The sequence below is a fragment of the Mytilus galloprovincialis genome, chromosome 13, assembly GCF_965363235.1.
Source record: "Mytilus galloprovincialis chromosome 13, xbMytGall1.hap1.1, whole genome shotgun sequence".
Taxonomy (NCBI): Eukaryota; Metazoa; Mollusca; class Bivalvia; order Mytilida; family Mytilidae; genus Mytilus; species Mytilus galloprovincialis.
The window spans coordinates 31,584,990-31,606,523 of NC_134850.1; the positions used below are offsets into that span (position 1 = coordinate 31,584,990).

The 21,534-nt window shown below is 32.3% G+C and overlaps 1 protein-coding gene across 4 annotated transcripts in view; it reads left to right on the top strand.

Moving 5' to 3' along the window:
* The window catches only part of LOC143057232 (TELO2-interacting protein 1 homolog), a 39,669-nt gene extending 18,655 nt beyond the window's left edge, over nt 1–21,014 (top strand). For all 4 annotated transcript variants that reach the window (XM_076230498.1, XM_076230496.1, XM_076230497.1 and 1 more), the window contains exons 12-24: nt 1,084–1,156; nt 2,789–2,984; nt 4,651–4,787; nt 6,106–6,271; nt 7,426–7,527; nt 7,813–8,025; nt 12,525–12,630; nt 13,651–13,733; nt 15,612–15,727; nt 17,637–17,724; nt 18,546–18,632; nt 18,924–19,046; nt 20,923–21,014. In XM_076230498.1, the coding sequence (XP_076086613.1) occupies nt 1,084–1,156; nt 2,789–2,984; nt 4,651–4,787; nt 6,106–6,271; nt 7,426–7,527; nt 7,813–8,025; nt 12,525–12,630; nt 13,651–13,733; nt 15,612–15,727; nt 17,637–17,724; nt 18,546–18,632; nt 18,924–19,046; nt 20,923–21,003 (1,571 nt within the window). In that variant the 3' untranslated portion in view covers nt 21,004–21,014. The remainder of the gene's footprint in view (nt 1–1,083; nt 1,157–2,788; nt 2,985–4,650; nt 4,788–6,105; nt 6,272–7,425; nt 7,528–7,812; nt 8,026–12,524; nt 12,631–13,650; nt 13,734–15,611; nt 15,728–17,636; nt 17,725–18,545; nt 18,633–18,923; nt 19,047–20,922) is intronic.
* Nucleotides 21,015–21,534: the final 520 nt, after the last annotated feature.

The following is a 21,534-nucleotide window of genomic DNA, read 5'->3' on the forward strand; positions in this document are numbered from 1 at the left end:
AAATCCATTTGACGATATAAGTGTTTCAAAACGAAGTGAAAAATATAGTGCGCCATGTGGGCGCTTACATTTGTCACTGTATGCGCCATTTCTAGTCAATATGCGCTATAGGTGCAGGGCGCACGTCCTTCCCGATCACTGTACCTTTGTGATCTTTAAAACTTGATAAAGTATATCTAAAGAGAGATAACTCTTGTTAAATCTAAATTCGACAAATATTAAAGATTTATTGTTACTTGCCAATACAAAGTAGATCCGTGGACAGATATTTATAAATGATCTTTAGTTTAAAGGAGGATTTTCTCAGCTACAATTTCATCGAAGGGTAAAGAGCCCTGAGATAAGATGTAGTGAAGAATCTTCTTAGAGTTGAAAAAACAAAGATAATTTGTTCATCCCTATTTGACCTAGGCTTATGATGTCACTCCACTTATAATAACCAAACCAGTTGAGTTGCTTGAGATAAAAAAAAATGGATCATAATAGATCAAGGCAAAATAAAAAAAATTAGTTTTGTTTGCCCAAACACTCTACCCAGAAAAAAGCTGCCTACTCAAATTCTTTTATTGTCCTGATTTGAAGAAGTTTTTTTTAATCAGATAGGCATGAAGACTATTAAACACCAGATACTTCAATTTCCTTTTTGGAAAAAAAAAAGAAAATGCCTACCTACCTACCTACCCACTGTCTCAACCTTTGGGTAGGATTTGGGCAAACCAAAATATTTTTAATTGTGGCCTCAAGGCAAAATAAAAAAATTACCATGTAAAATATATTTTAATAGAAACAATACATTTTTCTTTCTCATATTATACAAAAATAAGAAAAATTTGCATCATAATATGGCTTGGGATTGAAATTTTATCGGTTAACAGGTAAGTCTTAATTTCTTTATATTTATACAAAGGAAAATAGTTTCACATTGATTGTAAAGTACCTTTCTACTGTTAGAATGAGATTTCTTAGGAAAACATTGCATAAGTTATAGACCTTTGAAAAAAGCACAATCCATGTTAGCTATAAAAAAAAGGAAAGCCTTAAACAAGATTGAAAATACAGTTTTTGTTTTATTTATTTTTTTAGTACATCGTGGTATTACAAAGAAAAAAGACAAAGAAGTTCAGCATAAAATAGCTGTACTTGAAGAAATAATTAAGTAAGTATACTTAGTCTTACAAGAATCAGTTTATACATTTCATAGTAGGTTAGCAGTTATCCCTCTTCGGAAATGGAAAAATGCATGTATGATGGAGTGTTTCAAATCTGAGAACACTTACACATCTGGTTAAGGTACAGTGAGCAAACACTATATTAATGGAGATGTGGATTATTATGTTAATAAGAGACAACAACAGGACACTAAATTATTAGAGGACATTTAGAGGTTAGCATATAGATTGACATCTAGAGATTAGCACATAGATTGACATCTAGAGGTTAGCACATAGATTGACATCTAAAGGGTAGCACATAGATTGACATCTAGAGATAAGCACATAGATTGACATCTAGAGGTTAGCACATAGATTGACATCTAGAGGTTAGCACATAGATTGACATCTAGAGGTTAGCACATAGATTGACATCTAGAGGGTAGCCCATAGATTGACATCTAGAGGGTAGCCCATAGATTGACATCTAGAGGCTAGCCCATAGATTGACATCTAGAGGCTAGCCCATAGATTGACATCTAGAGGGTAGCCCATAGATTGACATCTAGAGGGTAGCACATAGATTGACATCTAGAGGGTAGCACATAGATTGACATCTAGAGGGTAGCACATAGATTGACATCTAGAGATTAGCACATAGATTGACATCTAGAGGTTAGCACATAGATTGACATCTAGAGATTAGCACATAGATTGACATCTAGAGGGTAGCACATAGATTGACATCTAGAGGGTAGCACATAGATTGACATCTAGAGGTTAGCACATAGATTGACATCTAGAGGGTAGCACATAGATTGACATCTAGAGGGTAGCACATAGATTGACATGTAGAGGTTAGCACATAGATTGACATCTAGAGATTAGCACATAGATTGACATCTAGAGGTTAGCACATAGATTGACATCTAGAGATTAGCACATAGATTGACATCTAGAGGTTAGCACATAGATTGACATCTAGAGATTAGCACATAGATTGACATCTAGAGGGTAGCACATAGATTGACATCTAGAGGGTAGCACATAGATTGACATCTAGAGGGTAGCACATAGATTGACATCTAGAGGTTAGCACATAGATTGACATCTAGAGGGTAGCACATAGATTGACATGTAGAGGTTAGCACATAGATTGACATCTAGAGGTTAGCATATAGATTCAGCATAAGGCACACAATATATCCAACTGTAAATTATCCAGTTCAGAAAAATGTGAATAAATTCAACAAAAGTAATTAGAGACTTGTCATAAACTTTCAGTCCCTTCATAAAACAAAAACTTCAGTACAACCACTGAAAATGTTTGTAAGGAAAAATTCATGAACCATAAACTAAAGTTCAACCACTGAAAAGGTTCTTGATTTAAAGATCACTTGTAATAGTTCTACAAAGTTTACATGGTAAAATGCAAAATTGCAACTTGACAGTCATTGATCAATAAAGACAAATAAATGTATTTTGGTTAACTGTTAAGTAGGAAGTTATTGCTATATTATAGTTCGCAAAATTTGCATAGGAATAGGTAACGCAATGATAAAACTTCCTTTAGGATATTTTATGAAAGCGATGGCAACATCTTTGTTGCTTTCTTCATTTATTTTTTTATTTTTCAGGATGCTGATAGAGGAATATTTATCACCTATTAACTTTCACTTAATCACAAGTGCATCACATGATAGTGCTATGTCAACGCCAGAGACACGCCTCCTTGCCATCAATCTTGTGTCACATGACAATAGTGTCAACAGTTTTAACAGAAATATTATCCAGATTTGCTTGTACCTGGAGGGAATTGGTTATTTTGCCAAGGTATGTGTATGTGTTAAGTATTTAATCATTGTAAAAATAAAACTTTATTGCATTCAACAATGAGCAAAACCCTAACCGCACAGCAAGATTTTTAATACCCTAACATGACAAAATATTAAACATTTCAATGTGAATTATAACAAAGGAATATTAAATAGAAACAAGTATGATATATAGCTTCAATCGAGAACCACTCAATTACAGGTTACTGACTTGGGTCAGGCACATACACAGTGAGGCAGAAGTTAAAACAAAATTTGTAAGGGTTTCGCAGAACCCAGTGTCTCGCCTACTTTTGCTGTTAATCGCAGGCTCAACAGAAATAAGGAAAAAAATATTATAACAATATTCCTCTTGATACTATCTTTTGATTGAAAGAAGCTTCTGTCCAAGTTTGGTAAAAATCAGGATAGATTATGAATCTTATAAATGTTTTAAAAACTTTACATGGATTTTTCTAGCATTCCACATACATTTTTCCCAATTTTGGGAGTAAAATTCCCAAATGATCACAAAATTCATTTTCATCTTTATTATTCATGACAGAGAAACAGGATATATTTTATACAGAACTCAAAATATTTTAGTTCACAAATGTTCATGTCAAAACAAACAAAAATGTAACAATCCTTTAAGAAGTTAGAACTCATTATTTTGATACTCAAATAAACTTTAATGCCATGTTGTTATATTTAAAAACAAAGAAGGTGTAGGTAGTCCTTTCTTTATTTTCACCAACAAAACAAAATTTAATGAACAAAACACATTAAAACTAACATCAAGTATATTGGTTGTTTTTCCCAATTTCATGGAAAACCGCGTTAAAAAATTCCCAAAACTGGCCAGGGTCCTTTTTCCCAAAATACTCAGATAAACCCCTGCAGTTTAAATGCAGACTAAATGTAATGTTAACTGGAAGAAAAACTAAGTCCATTTATAAGTTAAATACGGAAAAAATGGAATTTAAAAAAAATTAAAAAATCTGGATACTATCTAATGATCATAAACAAGCTTCTGTCTCTTGTTTGGTTACTAAAATTTGAAAAACTTTTACCACAGAGTAAATGTAATGTTTCCTGCAGAAAAACTAAGTCCATTTATTTATAAGTAAAATATGGAAAAAGTGGATTTTTTTTTACAAAATTTACTTCTGGATACTATCTAATGATCATAAACAAGCTTCTGTCAAAGTTTGATAGAAATCCAGGATAGTTTAAGAAAGTTTTTAAAATTTTAAAAACTTTTAACCACAGAGTGAAGGTAATGTTTCCTGCAGAAAAACTAAGTCCATTTATAAGTAAAATACGGAAAAAGTGGATTTTTTTTTTTACAAAATTTACTTCTGGATAGTATCTTATGATCATAAACAAGCTTTTGTCCAAGTTTGTTAGAAATCCAGGATAGTTTAAGAAAGTTATTAAAATTTCAAAATCTTTAACCACAGAGTGAATATTTGTGGACGCCGCGGACAACAACAGAATGTAGGATCGCTATGTCTCGCTTTTTTAACAAAAGTCGAAGGCTAGACAAAAATCAACAAACCTGTCCCCTTACCTCTGCTTATATCTTTCGTTATACTTTTGGTTATAATTTTCACAATGAAATCTGCAACCACTCTTTAAATAATTTTAATGTAGCATTATGTAAATTTTTTATTTTTTTGCAGGTTCTTGGCAAGAGATTTTGTCCTTTCTTAATCCAGACTTTATACCCATTACTGGAGAAGTTAGGAGACGAAACAGCTTTTATTAGTAGTACAGCATACTTAAGTTTATGTGATATTTGTTCTGTCTGTAGCTATGGGTAAGTACTTCAGTATTTTTAAAATAATGGTATTTCTATGCTCCACCTGTGGTCATTATGTTTTTTATGCTCCACCTACGATAGTAGAGGGGCATTATGTTTTCTGGTCTGTGGCTCCGTTCGTCCGTCCGTTCGTTCGTCCGTTGGTTTGTCCATCTCGCTTCAGGTTAAAGTTTTTGGTCAAGGTAGTTTTTGATGATGTCCAATCAACGTGAAACTTAGTACACTTGTTGCTTATGATATGATTTTTCTAATTTTAAAGCCAAGTTAGACTTTTGACCCCAATTTCATGGTCCATTGAACATAGAAAATGAAAGTGGGAATTTCAGGTTAAAGTTTTTGGTCAAGGTAGTTTTTAGTGTAGTTGAAGTCCAATCAGCTTAAAACTTAGTACACATGTTCCTATGATATGATCCATCTTATTTCTTATTTTAATGCCAAATTAGAGTTTTGACTGCAATTTCGTGGTCTATTCATAGAAAATTATAGGGGAGTACCATGTACTATGGACACATTCTTGTTGTTTATGATATTAACTTTATCAACAAGAATTTTCAAGCTGATGAAGTCAGTATCAAATTAAAAAATGCAATTCTACTTTAATTGATAATTTGTCTAAACAATATATTTTTTTGTGGTTGGAATATGAAATAACATAAAGTAATTTATAAAACTCTATTTGTAGTATACAAAACACTATTGCATGTTGTGCATTTGGTTGCATGAATGCAACAGTTGCATTTCATTGGTAAATTGATGCAATTGGTTATTGTCTAATATTTTTGAGTATCACCATCTGTATGCTTAAAATATTAGGCAGTAATATCATTGTACGAATTGTTGGCAATTGGCAAATGTTAAGTTTACAAATGATACATTAGATTGAAAACCATAACAAATTTGAAAAATCAGTTTGTGCTCATTTAGGTTGACTTATGTATTTGTGCTGCCACAATAAATAACAAAAAAATACATTAGATAATGAAAATAAAAGAACATTGTTTGGAGATACTAAGTTTTATGTTTAAAGATATGTTTTGAACGTTATTTATCGATAGTCAATTGTAAGGTCTGTTTTGTCTGTAGATGGGGGTAAATATGAAATTACAGATGATCACTTAAATCTGGCTTTTTTTTTCGGAGGGAAAAAGGAAAAAAAAGAAGATTTAATTTAATTATGTATATATTGTTCAGTTTTGGGTGGAAAGAACAGGTTTATATATACGGTTGGATAGAAAAATGATTTAACTCTCATTAAATGTCATATATATTGAAATATTTTCTTAACTCTTTTTCTAAAAATAAAAAAAAATTTCAGGTCAATAGATGAATTGTTGAAGCAAAATGCTGATTATCTTGTTAATGCTATATCGCTTCGTCTTCGACACTTTGATCAAAATAAGCAGAGTCCTCTGGTGTTAAAAGTGATATTACAGTACAGTACTGTAGAAATACTGCCATTGATTGATGATACTATACAGGAGGTAAGTAAACTCTAGAGACTTACGCGAAAGTACTGGGTAAGAAATAGATAAGTAATTGTTATATACTATAGATTCATTAATATTCGTTGGATATCAAATTTCTTTGATTTCATGGGTACTGATGAACCACAAATTTAACTATTTAACGAATTACAAATTTTCTTGAGGAATGTATGCAGACTTTGCCAAAACTACAAAATTAAATATCCCTGAATATAAAAGTTTTCCTCAATTCACGAAATTTAGTACCCACGAAAATTAATCCACAGTAGACATGAAGATGTGGTATGACTGCCAATGAGACAACTCTCCACAGTAGACATGAAGATGTGGTATGACTGCCAATGAGACAACTCTCCACAGTAGACATGAAGATGTGGTATGACTGCCAATGAGACAACTCTCCACAGTAGACATGAAGATGTGGTATGACTGCCAATGAGACAAGTCTCCACAGTAGATATGATGACACAGAAATTTAAAAGTATTAAGTCAACATACGGCCTTTAACAATGAATAAAAACAAATAATGCATAGTCAGCTATAAAAGGCCCTAAGATGAAAAATGTATAACAAGATAACTAACAGCCTGATTTATGTACAAAATAATGAACAAAAATCAAATATGATATAAAGCAACAAACAACAACCACTGAATTACAGGCTCCTGACTTGGGACAGGCACTTACAGAATATGGCGAGTTTAAACTATTTTGAAGGCTTGCCAATGATATACCGACAAGACAGCTCTAATCACAGAAGCTCTAAATGAAACTTTGGTTATTTCAAGCCATATTAGTTATGTGGATCAGCGAAAAAAAATATGTAGCATATAAATCATAGGTTAAGCCAAAACACATAAATCAGCAGCACCTTACTGATAAGAAATATCTGACTACCAGAAAACTTATAAATATATAAACATGGGGGATATAATTTTGCGAATGGTTTTACATTTTGGTATTTTATGTCGCCACAAAAGACAACAACACTAAAATTTTCATAGATCGTCTGCTGGAATGGTTATTTTCTGACTGATAAAAAGTTATTTAAAAAAATCTGAAATTGAGACTGTCATAGTGTTAGCTTTAAATTGTGTTTCAAGCGGTCATTTTATTTGAATCTCTTACAAAGATTTATATATTTTTTTGTAGGTGTTATCCTCCTTAGATGATTATTACGATGACCAAGCAGCATTATTTATGGGAGTATTGAATGAACTGGTCAAGGCTGTGTCCAGATGGTTTCCTTGTCTGGTAGGACTTTTTGTACAGTAACAGAAAATTCAGAAATTTATAAATATTGACTAGTTTTTACAAAGGTGAAATAAGACAAATATGAACAAGGGGAAATAACTCAAATTTGAAAAATATAATTTGCCTAAATGTGTTGCCAATTATATTTAATGAGTTCACATTGTAAAATTGAAGCAATATATACCCTTCAGTACACACAATTACTTTGATCTGTTGGTTTTTTTTTCAGTGGTCCATAGTTATTGTTAGACTATGATAAAAAAGATTTTTGTTATCTCCTTACAGAAATGTAAAGTTGAAGAAACCCAAACACATAACCAATGTGTGAGCTTAATGGATGAACTCTTAGAATATTGTAAAACGCTGAGGGTATCTGAAGGACAGGAAGAGGAAGTGGATGAGTCACATTATCAGCCTTCTCAGGAAGAAGAAGAGGATGATAGTACAGATCCTGATAAAAAACCTCCATTGCCCAATCATGTAGTTGTCGTCAAAGAGGTATAATTTGCATCTACTACCATATTATGATATTTCTCTCAATCTTAGCCAATTTATACTTTCCTTGACCAGTTTATTATGTTTTTATAATTCATGAGGGGTTGGTTGATCTCATTTTTTTTGGTCAAAATTCAATAATGATGTCAAATTTGCTTGTTTTCCTCTGAATTTGATAATAATTTGATGTCATAAAAAATAGTGACCATGGCGAAGACATTACTCTAGTATTAATGTATGGACTTTTTAGCTCACCTGGCCTAAAAGGCCATGTGAGCTTTTCTCATCACTTGGCGTCCGTCGTCGTCGTCGTCGTTAACAATTTTTCAAACATCTTCTCCTCTGAAACTACTGAATGGATTTGAATGAAACTTAAAATGATTGTTCCTTAGATTATCCTGCACAAAGTGTGTGCTTCGATTTTTGATCCGTCAAAAAACATGGCCGCCGTTACTTAACATAGAACATAGGGGTCAAATGCAGTTTTTAACCGGATTTTTGTGACAAAAATGTCGGTTATTGATTTGGGGATGTACGGCGGGCGGGCGGTCGGTCGGGCAGTCGGGCGGGCGGCAATCAAATGTTGTCCGTGCATTAACTCATGAACCGTTCAACCAAAGGTTTTAAAATTTTAATATGTTGTTACTGACAACTAAATGAAGGTCAAGTTCAATAATGGCGATTTTGACTTTTACCGTTCAGGAGTTATGGTTCTTGAAAGATTGGAAAAATGAAGTTTCCAGCCATGTCCGTGCATTTACGCATGAACTGTTCTACCAAAGCTTCCCAAATTTTAATATGTTGTTACTGATGACAAAATGGAGGTCAAGTTCAATAATGACGATTTTGACTTTTACCGTTCAGGAGTTATGGTTCTTGAAAGATTGAAAAATGGAGTTTCCAGTCGTGTCCGTGCATTTACGCATGAACTGTTCTACCAAAGCTTCCCAAATTTTATTATGTTGTTACTGATGACAAAATAGAGGTCAAATTGAATAAAGACGATTTTGACTTTTACCGTTCAGGAGTTATGGTTCTTGAAAGATTGAAAAATGGTGTTTCCAGTCGTGTCGGTGCATTTTCTCATGAACCATTCAACCAAAGCTTTTGAAATTTTTATATGTTGTTACTGATGGCAAAATAGAGGTCAAGTTCAATAATGACGATTTTGACTTTTACCGTTCAGGAGTTATGGTTCTTGAAAGATTGTAAAATGGCGTTTCCATTCACGTTGTTGCATTTACTCATGAACCATTCAATCTAAGCTTTTCAAATTTTAATATGTTGATACTGATGACAAAATGGAGGTCAAATTTGATATTGACGATTTTCACTTTCACCATTCATCAGTAATGGTTCTTGTGATATTGCCAGGACACAAATAAATATTAATTAATCCGGTTTGCTGTCGTTGTGACAGCCTCTTGTTGGCTTATATCTCAAAAACGGAAGCATTTAGAGCAAATCTGACATGGGGTAAAAATGTTCATTAGGTCAAGATCTATCAGCTCAGAAATTTTCAGATGAATCAAACAAACCATTGTTGGGTTGCTGCCACTTAATTGGTAATTTTAAGGAAATTTTGCAGTTTTTGGTCATTATCTTGAATATTATTATAGATGAAGATAAACTGTAAACAGCAAAAATGATCAGCAAAGTAAGATCTACAAATAGGTTAATATGACCAAAATTGTCAATTGACCCCTTAAGGGGTAAATGTCCTTTAATGACAATTTTTCACAATTTGTTCATCATATTTGCTAACTTTAAAAAATCTTCTCCTCTGAAACTACTGAATGGATTTGGATGAAACTTAGCATGATAGTTCCTTAGATTATCCTGCACAAAGTGTGTGCTTCAATTTTTGATCCGTCAAAAAACATGGCCGCCCTTACTTTAAATAGAACATAGGGGTAGGTTTTTGTGTTTTGGTCTGTTTTTCTTATACTATATGCAATAGGTCTACTAAAATTGGTGTATAGAATGATTGTAAGGTGTACATGTCTAGCTGACAGGTGTCATCTAACCTTGACCTCATTTTCATAATTCAGTGGTCAAAGTTAACTTTTTTAGTTTTGGTCTATTTTTTTAATACTTTATGCATTAGGCCAACCTTAAAAATATGTTTGTTTGCAGTTTTCCGACTGTACCTTCAGACTGAAGGGTCGGTAGGTAGGAAAAATATTTTATTTTATCAGCCAAAATACAGGTTAAACAAGCAGTTACACTAAATAGTTATCAAAGGTACCAGGATTATAATTTAGTACGCCAGACGCGCGTTTCGTCTACATAAGACTCATCAGTGACGCTCATATCAAAATATTTATAAAGCCAAACAATTACAAAGTTGAAGAGCATTGAGGATCCAAAATTCAAAAAAGTTGTGCCAAATACGGCTAAGGAAATCTATGCCTGGAATAAGAAAATCCTTAGTTTTTCGAAAAATTTGAACTTTTGTTAACAGGAAATTTATAAAAAAAAAAAAAATGACCACATTATTGATATTCATGTCAACACCGAAGTGTTGACTACTGGGCTGGTGATACCCTCGGGGACGAAACGTCCACCAGCAGTGGCATCGACCCAGTGGTGTAAATAGTAAACCAAGTTTCTTGTGAAGAAAAAAAAAACATTTTAAAACAACAAACACTGGACATGCTGAAAACCAACATCAAATCAAAAGGCATTTTCAGGTAAAAAACTTTTTAACCAAAACTGAAACTTTAACAGTGTCATTATCCAATTTATGACATAAAATATGGTATAATTATTAAATACTGGAACACTTATAAACAAGGAATGTCATTATGACTAGAACTGTTTTAAAGAAATATATTCAGACATGTATGCTTCTTGACTAGAATGTTTTCATGAGTAGAGTATTTTCATCAGAAAAATGTAGATATTAAAGATTTATAAGACAATGTATTAAAGAGAGTATTTTTAATAAAAAAAAAAATAACCATTGAATCTTCCTCAATTGAAAAAAAGGCAACTTGAAAAAAAAAAAGTATTAAGACATTCGACTGTTTTCATATTTCTAACAATATTTAATTATATGTGATAAGGTTATATTTTTGCCAGGCTTTAATGAAAACCAAAGAAATCTAAAGTTTGGGGTGAAATCCATAGCACCCCATTAAAAGTAAATGGTCTGTACTGAAATGTTTTTAATGCATAAAAAAAAAAATGGCAGCATAGCTCCTAAGGACATGTTTTAATTGAATTCACACAGGCCACACAGTTTGGGTATATTTAATATTGTAAGAAAGAGAATAATTGCAATGAGTGGGGCAGCCCCCCCCCCCCCCCCCCTTATCCTAAAGGAGCATACTCATTGCAATCGAAGATATATTTAATATAGAGAGAGTATATTTATTTTTCAAGCTAACCATTCATCTTTGTGTAGTTAGGGTTGCTTCTTATTGATTTGGCATGATCTATATCCATTAACATTTCAAATGAGCCCATTTCTCCGTACAGGCGTGTTTACAGATATCCATGAAGATTTAAGTCACAGAGGAGTGGTTTCATCTTTGTCGTCTTCACAACGATTTGTAGAAAATATCCCATACTTCAAGCTGCTGTCGAATTATTTAACCACTGAAATTGGTTTCATAAAGTCAGGCTCCACAGATTCTGTACCCGATTTGTTTGAGACAGAATGGTTATCGTGTCAGTTATGAATACCCGCTACATCATCGTCAATGATATCATCACACATCATTACATGTGCCTGAATCTGTATAAACAGTTTACTAATAAACTTTTCTGTTTGTTATTTGTCTTAAAATTGACACGAGACGACAGCGTAAAGTACTCCTCTGTGACTTCATGGATACCTGTAAACAATTTCCATGTGCTTTATCATTAAATGGTCACATGAACGCTTGACGGGAAGCTAAGAAAAACCGAACTTGAAATGCGTAATTGACCCAGACTTTAAATCATTTCCGGAAAGGACCCAAAGTTCCGCATCGCGTCAATAGAAGTATTAAAAAAAAATTCTTCAAATTTAAAGCAATAAAATTTTCACAGTCGGGAGGATTTTCAAGGGTCGGTCGGTAAACTGCAAACAAACAATATTTTAATTTAAGCCTTAGGTCAACTATATTTGGTGTATGAAAATATTTTATGATCTATATGTCGGTTACGCAGGTTTTATTTGAACTTGACCTCATTTTCACAGTCCATTGCTAAGTTTTAAGTGTTTGTGTTTTGGCCCTTTAACATGCCCAAGGTATTGATAATGGCCAAGGATAGTTGTAATGGCCAAGGATAGTTTTAATGGCCCTGAGACAACACTGAGTTACCTAAATTGGCTTCATTTATACTCTGTTGATAGTTGCCTCATTGGCAATCTAGCCACATCTCCTTATTTTATAATCATGAGGAAGGAAAGGCATTGAAATTTTTTTTTAATAATTGTACTTTTACAATTATTTTTAGTGTATTTCCTCTGCATTTTATTTTGTCAACGAAACTTTTAAATTATTTGACAGGTTATGACAAGAAGTAAACACTTATTATCTTCCAAAAGTCCTCGGCTGAGATTGCTGGTATTGGATACGATTGGCTATTCCTGTCAAGCTTTATCAACACACACAGGTATGTACAGGCAAATAAGTTATAATTGTTCAGAAGATCTGATGTGGAATTTTTTTTTAGAATGTTCAGATCTATCTCGAGTTCCTTTTCATTTGTACTGAAAATATTAACCATTTCTGGTATAAGCAAACCATTTCTGGTATAAGCAATGTTCAGAATGTCTAAATATATTTCCTCAGGCAACTTCTTGTAAGAGTAATTAGCCCTTCTAACAGAATAAAAAACAATGATACAAGTAAACTGAAAAAAAAATCAACTCCTGTAAAACTGATGTACTGTACCTGACTACCTATCAAGAGCACAATTATTTGTTTACAGACATTTATTTCTTTTTTAAGATGTAGCTCAGAATTGAATCCTGTATGGTTTCTGATTGGATTTACTTTTAAATGAAAGTTTATCCAGTTAGGTTTAAAAAAACTAGAAAATCAAATTCACATCTTACAAAGTATAGACAATATCTTTCATTTCTGCACATCAGAGCCATAAAAAATATGCCTTTTTCATTAAGCGAAAAAAATTGACGATCTTTTTCAACTGCATTTGAAGTAAATTTTTTCCGCATCACCATATATATTTGTTTTGGTTGTTTGCAATACTGGTATAACTAGAAACAGGAACTTCTACCTGTTTACTCCTAGTTTTTGTAGTCTTCCAGAAATAAAATATGGAACATCACTGGTACCTAAGGAAAATGCATTACGAATAATTACGCTCTTGTAACCTGTAGAGCAAAATTCAGTTGCCATTTATGGCAAAGATGACAACTCACAACATTTTACGTTGGAATGAAATGAATCTGAATAAATTTGTTGCATTACTTTAAATTGTGTAGATCAAATAATATTTAAAAAGATACTGTTCTTAGAATCTCAGGAGAAATTAGGGGAACAAATGCTTTTGAGTAATGGACAAAATGTTATTCTAAGGATTTAACCAGTTATTTTCAGAATTTTTCTTAAATTATTGACATTGTGCTTTGAAATTTGAATATAGCATATGCTTTACTTTATTTTTCAGATGAACTGTTGCCTTTAATTCATGAACTTTGGCCTTCATACAGACAGAGGTTTATAGATGAAGAAAAATTAGTTATAAGAAGGGTATGAAGATTCAACTCAATATGATACTTAACATAACATTTTCCTATTTTTGGAAATAGACATGCAAATTCTTTAAACTCCTTGTATGCATTGATCCTTTTGACCTTTATATTTGAGGCTAGGGAACTTGATGTCAGTAAAAGCAAATTTCAGTTTTTAAAATTTTGAAGTATTTAAGGAGTCAGTGTTTATTTATGCATAAATGAAGAAAAAAATAGCCATCAAATGGTAGTATATTGTATAAGTGTTTTTATGCCCCATTTATAGGCATTATGTTTTCTGGTCTGTGCCTCTGTTCGTCCGTTTGTCTGTCTGTCCTGCTTTAGGTTAAAGTTTTCAGGTTAAAGTTTTTGGTTGAGGTAGTTTTTTTGATGAAGTTGAAGTCCATTCAACTGGAAACTTAGTACACATGTTCCCTTTGATATGATCTTTCTAATTTTAATGCAAAAACAGAGATTATAAACCATTTTCATGGTCCACTGAACATAGAAAATGATAGTGCGGATGGGGCATCCATGTACTATGGACACATTCTTGTTTTAACATTGAAATAATATGGAAATTGAGGTGTTGAAATTCAAATTGAAATAAGAAAAAAGGTCTTTGTAAGATTTTGATTAGAACTTTCAATTAATAAGCTTAAACAAAGCTTAGTGGAATAACCAATAAAAAATACATGTCACTGATGAGTTGAGAAAGAAATTTCATTTAAACAGCCAATATATGGAATTTTGGTGGGAAGGGGAGATAATTTTATATGGAAATAAAATGTTGCCAGATATCATGATATTCACTACCTCTAATACCTGATATGTAGTACTGTAGATTCATTATTATTAGTTTAATACCATGTTTCATGTATTTCATGGTAAAAGGTGAACTACGAAATTAAATTATTTCTCCATAATCTGTATTTAACCAATGAAAAGATTTTTTTTCTTTTCTAGGTGTTGTAGAAGAAAGCTTATTTTTAAATTTTCTTGTAATTTTTGCCAAAAAATACATATATAAATGCAAGCTATAAGAAAAGCTTCCCAATGCAATTAAAATTTAAAAAAAAAATAGACTGAAAAACTTTTATTACTTCAATTATAAAATATTTATATAATGTGTGGTCTGAGTACACAGTTATCATCCCTTGATTTTTGTTGTCCACGAATATAGTCCCTAGTGTGGACAGTGTGTTACTTGCCAACTTTTGTTTTACCCCTTCCAAATTTATTTCTTCATGTTTTATGCCTCAAATAACAAGAAGGGGGATAAAGTTACACTGTGAAAAAATTTGATTCATGAATTTTAAGGTAAAGTAGTTATTTGGTCCAGCTGAAAAAGGTTAAAAATTAGCATTTGGGAAACTGTCAAAAGATTTCAAGACCCCCTTAACATAAAATTGTCCACATTTTGAGTTAAAGCTGATGAAGTTTTCTATAATTTTGATATAATTTGTTCCAAAAGTAGAACATCACACTGTAAAAATATTATTGAGAAAGCGCAAGTGGGATTTTTTTTATTTCCATTTATTGTCTAAAAGAAATGCACTACGAAATAACTGTGTACTCGGACCATGTGAGGTGTCCTTATTCCACAAAAATTGGTACCCATGAAAATAGATGAATCCAAAGTTGTGTAATTCTTATAGCAATTGATATCAAATTTTCACAATTTTCCATCTCTGATAACTAAAACTTCATATCTTAGATTAAGACTGTGAAAAAAGGAAATAAAGGAAACATGATTTGTAACCCATTTGTTACATTCTGTGCGAAAGGTGCAAAATTTCATACTATATTTGAACATAACTGTTTCACGTTTTTTTAACATGTATTTGTTGAATACTTTACAGTTTAAATTCTTATCTATATATATATTATATTTTAGGCTCTGGAGACATTAGTTATCATGTCTGAATGTACCGGTGATTTTATCAAAAGAAGAACTGTGACTGATGTATTCCCAAAGCTTATCCATTTCTTAGATAAACAAGCTCAAATAAGGTAATCTGGTTTTCTATAAGTATCAGATAAATGCAGTAGCAAATGTTTTAATGTTGTTATTTATTTTTCCAATTTCTTAGAACCTTGATGTAAAGATGTAAAATAACAATTTAACCCTTTAGCTGATGAATCCCAGTTTACCTGGATTTATGCTTCAGACAGCTGACAATATGGCCTGGTTAACCTGGATAGGAATACCTCTTTTACATTTCCCACAAAAGTAAATGCAAACACACGTTATCTTTCTTTGTTTAATCCCTGGATGAAAGTGTAAATTTTGTGCTTCGGTTTGTTGAAAACTGTGTCGAAATCAGAAGAAATTTACAGATTTTACTAGAATTTGAAATAAGGAAACATTTTTTTTTTTAAAGAATACAGAAGAATTAAAGCTGACTAGTATACCTTTTTGACATTGAATGCCATTTTATGTACAATAAAATTTGAAATGGACATTGTTCAGTGTAAGGAATTTGTACAAAATTGTTAAAATTTGGTTTTTGGTTAAAAAAAAAATATGATTTTGAGTCAAAAATTCAGATTCGAAATAATGATGAAAGTTTGCTAATTTTGATTTTTTATGACAAAAAATATATCAAAACATGAACAAAACTGTATAACTGGTGTAAATGAATAAAATAAAGACAAAAATAACTATAGACAAGTTTTAATTGATATTTAATATGAAGATCTTCTACTTGTGTCATAATAGCCAGGGTAGCCATCTTCTCAAAGTAGCTTCTGTCAGGGCAGCTATCAGTGAAAGGGTTAATGTTATATAAAGGTGTTTGTTATACTACACTGGATAACTTTGGATTACAAGTTAAGGATAATGCTAAGCACTACAAACTCACGCTTTTATTTGTTTTGTCACTTCCTCAACAATGGCCATTATATATTTATACCAGTGTTGTTATGATGCTGTAGACTAGAGCAGATGTTATATACATGTCCCCACTTTTTCCCCTCCGAAAAGTCGAAGGGGACTTTTATGTTTTAATGTCTGTCCATCTATCTGTCAGTCTGGAAATCTGTTTTCCACACTTTTTTTTTTAGCTTGAAGTTATGGTCCTTAGACTTACAAAATTTACTTAGGTAATCAGTTTTCAAGACTTTTTAACCAGATTTTTGTGACAAAAATGTTGGTTATTGATTTGGGGATGTACAGCGGTCTGCCGGGTGGCCGGGTGGGCGGGCAGCAGCCAAATGTTGTCTGTGCATTTACTCATGAACCGTTTAACTGAAGCTTTTAAAATTTTAACATGTTCTTACTGACAACAAAATGGAGGTCATGTTTAATAATGACGATATTGACCTTTGACGTTTAGGAGTTATGGTTCTTGAAAGATTGAAAAATGGTGTTTCAAGTTGTGTCCGTGTATAAACTCATGAACCGTTCATCCAAAGCTTTCCAAATTTAAATATGTTGTTACTGATGACAAAATTGAGGTCAAGTTAAATAATGGTGATTTTTACTTTTTCTGTTCAGGAGTTATGGTTCTTGAAAGATTGAAAAATGATGTTTCTAGTCATGTTGTTGCATTTACTCATGAACCATCCCACCAAAGCTTTTCCAATTTTAATATGTTGTTACTGATGACAAAATGGAGGTCAAATTTGATATTGACGATTTTAACTTTCACCGTTCAGGAGTTATGGTTCTTGTGGTATTGAAAAATGCCAGGACACAAATAAATGTAAATAAATCCTGTTTGCTGTCACTCTGACAGCCTCTTGTTTTGTCATGTTTGAAGATATTGAATTGACATTTGTAATATAGTTTACAATATGACCAATTATAGATCAAGTTTGAACTTTGTTCCAATACAATAAATTGTTAACCGTTAGGGGATTCATGGCCATGCAATACTCACAGAATGCTTGTTTTATAAACATTATTTCTTTATTGCAGTGTCCAGACAGGAAAAGCCTATCTACATACAGTAGCATACAAACTACAGCATTCCATACTGACCAATATTGGTATAATCTGTGATAAGGTTAGACAATTTAGATTATATTACTCCACATTAAAATACCAGGTTTTGATTGGCTTAAACGGGAGAGATAATTTACTCTATTTCATGGTTTAGCAGAAGAAAAGATTTTAAATGTCACCCTCTTGTACAGACCAATAATAGGATCAAAGTTTTAATTTAAATACAAGTTTTTTTATTTTGCAAAAAACTTTTCATATATTTTTTGCAATTATGAAAACATTGCAAAAATGTCTAAATTCACAATATTTCATTCTGACTGAAAACCAAGTTATTTTTGTGGATACTTAATTTAGCGTTTGACCCTTTGACCCTTTCTAGACCAATTTGCTGCTTTTTAATTTCAAGATTTCCTAAATTACTTTGTGTGTTTTAATAAGGAAACAGCTGAATTTTACATATTTGCGTGAATTCATTTTCACGTTATTTTTATTCTCGCGAAAATAAGTTTGGTTTACATTATATACTGTGTATTCCTCTATTTTTGTGGGTATCAATTTTCGTGGATTAAGGAAAACTTACATTTCATGGTTTTGATAATCTCTGCATACAAAGCCTATAGATAATTTAAAATTCGTTAAAGATTTGAATTCGTGTGTCACCTTACCTAGGAAACCAACGAAATTTGGTATCCAATGTATAATAATGAATCTAAAGTTATCTTTTACTTTTGCTAGACTTTCCAGCATACCATTGTTTTCCAATGGCAGTTCAATAATTTCATGCCTTAATAAAAACTGCAATTAAATCGTTTTCAGTTTTTTAAGGCAATTTTCATATGGTAGATTACCTATATTTAACGATTTTAAACTTTGATTTTATAGTTAATGGTTGGTGGTAATGACTTGGAAGAGATGATGTGTACTTGTACAAGATACCTCAGTGCCAGACAGCCTCATACATTACAACAGGTAAAACTTCAGTTGTCATTCCAGCAAGTCTTCAACCTCTTAATTTTTTTTTTATCATCTAATCTAAACAACTAGCTAAATCAAGTCTTACATGATGGATTGAAACTCTAGCAAAATAATCATTCACACAAGACTTTTGGGCACATTTTTCTTTCATCACAAGTATTCTTGTTGGATTGCCTCAACTTTCCTACTTTATGTGTCAAGATACTTTGACTCAAGAGTGGTTGGATGCTTGCCCAATAATGCATGTTCTTAATTCAAACATTATTTGCTTGGTATTTTTTACAGGTTTCTATTTCCCTGTGTAGCACATTCTATAAATTAGAGCCTGACAGATTGTGGTTACTGTTATGTGATATGTCCTGTCCTGTAGAATACATCCCTCCAAGTCCATGTTTGAAAAATGTTAAGGTAAGTTGCATTTATCTTCCTCACAGAATAAGGTAAATTTCACTCATCTTCCTCACTGAATAAGGTAAATTTCATTCATCTTCCTCACAGAATAAGGTAAATTTCACTCATCTTCCTCACAGAATAAGGTAAATTTCACTCATCTTCCTCACTGAATAAGGTAAATTTCATTCAACTTCCTCACAGAATAAGGTAAATTTCACTCTTCTTCCTCACAGAATAAGGTAAGTTTCATTCATGATTTACTATTTCCAAGCATATTGTATGCTGTCAAGGTACAAATTCATTTATTTTCCTGAATACCAATTTTCATGGATTCAAAATAAATTGTGATTTTGTGGACACTTTATTTTGTGGTTTTACAAAAATTTCATAATAAGCCTTTTGGAAATTCATTTTTTAAATAAAATATTTAAATTTATGGTTTGTATTTTCCCACGAAATCAACAAAAAATTGGTATCCAACGAATAATGTTAATAATGTTTACAAAAATGTATGTTGTACTTGAGTAAACATGAAAATGTTTCCAGGGATGGGCATGTGACAAAGCATAATTCCCCTGATGATGAACTGTAGTGTAGTTAATCCATTTCTAATACTAGCTTGGTCCTATGGGTCTGAGTGCTCTTTAATTGATCTACTGTATAACTAGCCTGTCAACACTGAGATTGTGAGATCCCATATGAGTGGCAGGTGCATCGACTGCAGACTCGTTGCCAGGAATTTCCAAGGGGGGGGGGGTATTTGGACTCACAAACTCGACTTTAACAGTCACAATTCGAACAGAACATTGACTTTAACAGTGCTTATTTGTTTTCAAGGGGGGTTTGTCTGAACCCCCCTGGCTACGGGTATGGACTGATCTTAATTTACTAGGATTATTTTCCTGACAGAGTTCTGGGATTCTCTCTGGCTTCCTCCACCAATACAAATTTAATACAGCAATGACTCGCAGTAGTGCTAAAAGTGGGATTAAACACCAAAAATCAATTAAATACTAGCTTTGAAACTGTAAAAGTAAGTTAGCAATCTCAGAGAAAATATTAAAAAAGAAGAAGAAATGATATGTTTCATTTACGGTATGTCCATCTAATGTTGAACCAAACTGCTGCCTAGAAAATAAGTTCTATTTGACTGTAATTTCTGTCAGTTCACTAAAGATCATGTGAAACACCAAGGGATGTAAAGAAAAATCCATTTTTTGCTTATTAAACCTGTCTACTTGTTAGAAGTCAATTTAGCATTACAGAAGCTATGTATGGAATCCTCTAAACGGGTGACATATATCTGTGTCAATCATTTTATAAAACAAAAAAGCATTTTCCATGGCTTGGAGTCTGAACATATTGACCATCTGGTTAAATAGCCAATCTTTACTAAGAAAGATGTTTTACTGTAACAAAATTTGTCAAAAGGGGGGGGTTCCACTCCCCCCCCCCCCTGGAACCGCCACTGCATCTAGTAAACCAACAAACCTGTATTCTGTATTGTCTGATCACCCTATTCTTGTCCCCCTGTAGAACTATTTGAACCTCTCTTACAAGGTTACATTTCTTTATTCCCAAGGGTAACATTTTTTTCACAGGTTGATAGTATTTTTATATTGGGTCATGCAATACGATAAATATGTCTGTGACATTTTGATTTCACATATAAAGCAGTCCCTGAACAATTTTGTTTTCACAATCGCATTATTGATTATTCATGAAATTAAATAAAGCTAATTGAAAATATTAAATTTTAATGGAGAAAACAGTTAATTCAGTTAGTCTTGTAGTTGATAGATTAATCCTGCTTGCATTCTTGCATTCTTAATTTTTGAATTGAATTTATTGACTTGGTTTCTAATAATGACTTTATGTCTTTTTGTTTCAGTTTATGACACAACCACTGTCCCGGAATGAGTACACAGACAATGTTAAGATTGTATTTGTTACTTTATATGATAATACATAATATTTTATGAATTTGATTTGCTTTCCTTATCAGGCCATTTAATTGTAATGTACGGTAGCCATGGTTACTAAGATTTGTTGGTCCATATGGAGATTTTTAAACAAATATTAAAAAAAAAAAATTAGTTATTGATTTAGGGAGATATTTTTTTTCTCTCCATTTTTTCAGTTCTTTGACCACATTCATTTTGTGTCACAAACCTATGCTGTGTCAAATATTCAATCAATATCCAAATTCAGAGCTGTTTAAGCTTACATAGTGTGGTCATACTGGCCCAACTGTTCTGGGGTTGACTTTTTTAGTGAAATGCGGTTTGCTGTCACTCTGGCTTAGTAAAATTACAATTCCACCCTATAATAGTGGGCTATCCTGCAATCCCCTTTTTCCCTCTATTCATCTTTCCAGTAAATATTGTCATCATTTTATGATTGAAAATACCAAATAGAATGACTTCATATTTAGTCAGCAACTTAACAGTGACAAGTTGTAAAGTATGGAAACTGTTTGGATCTGTCAGTTGCTTATCGGGGT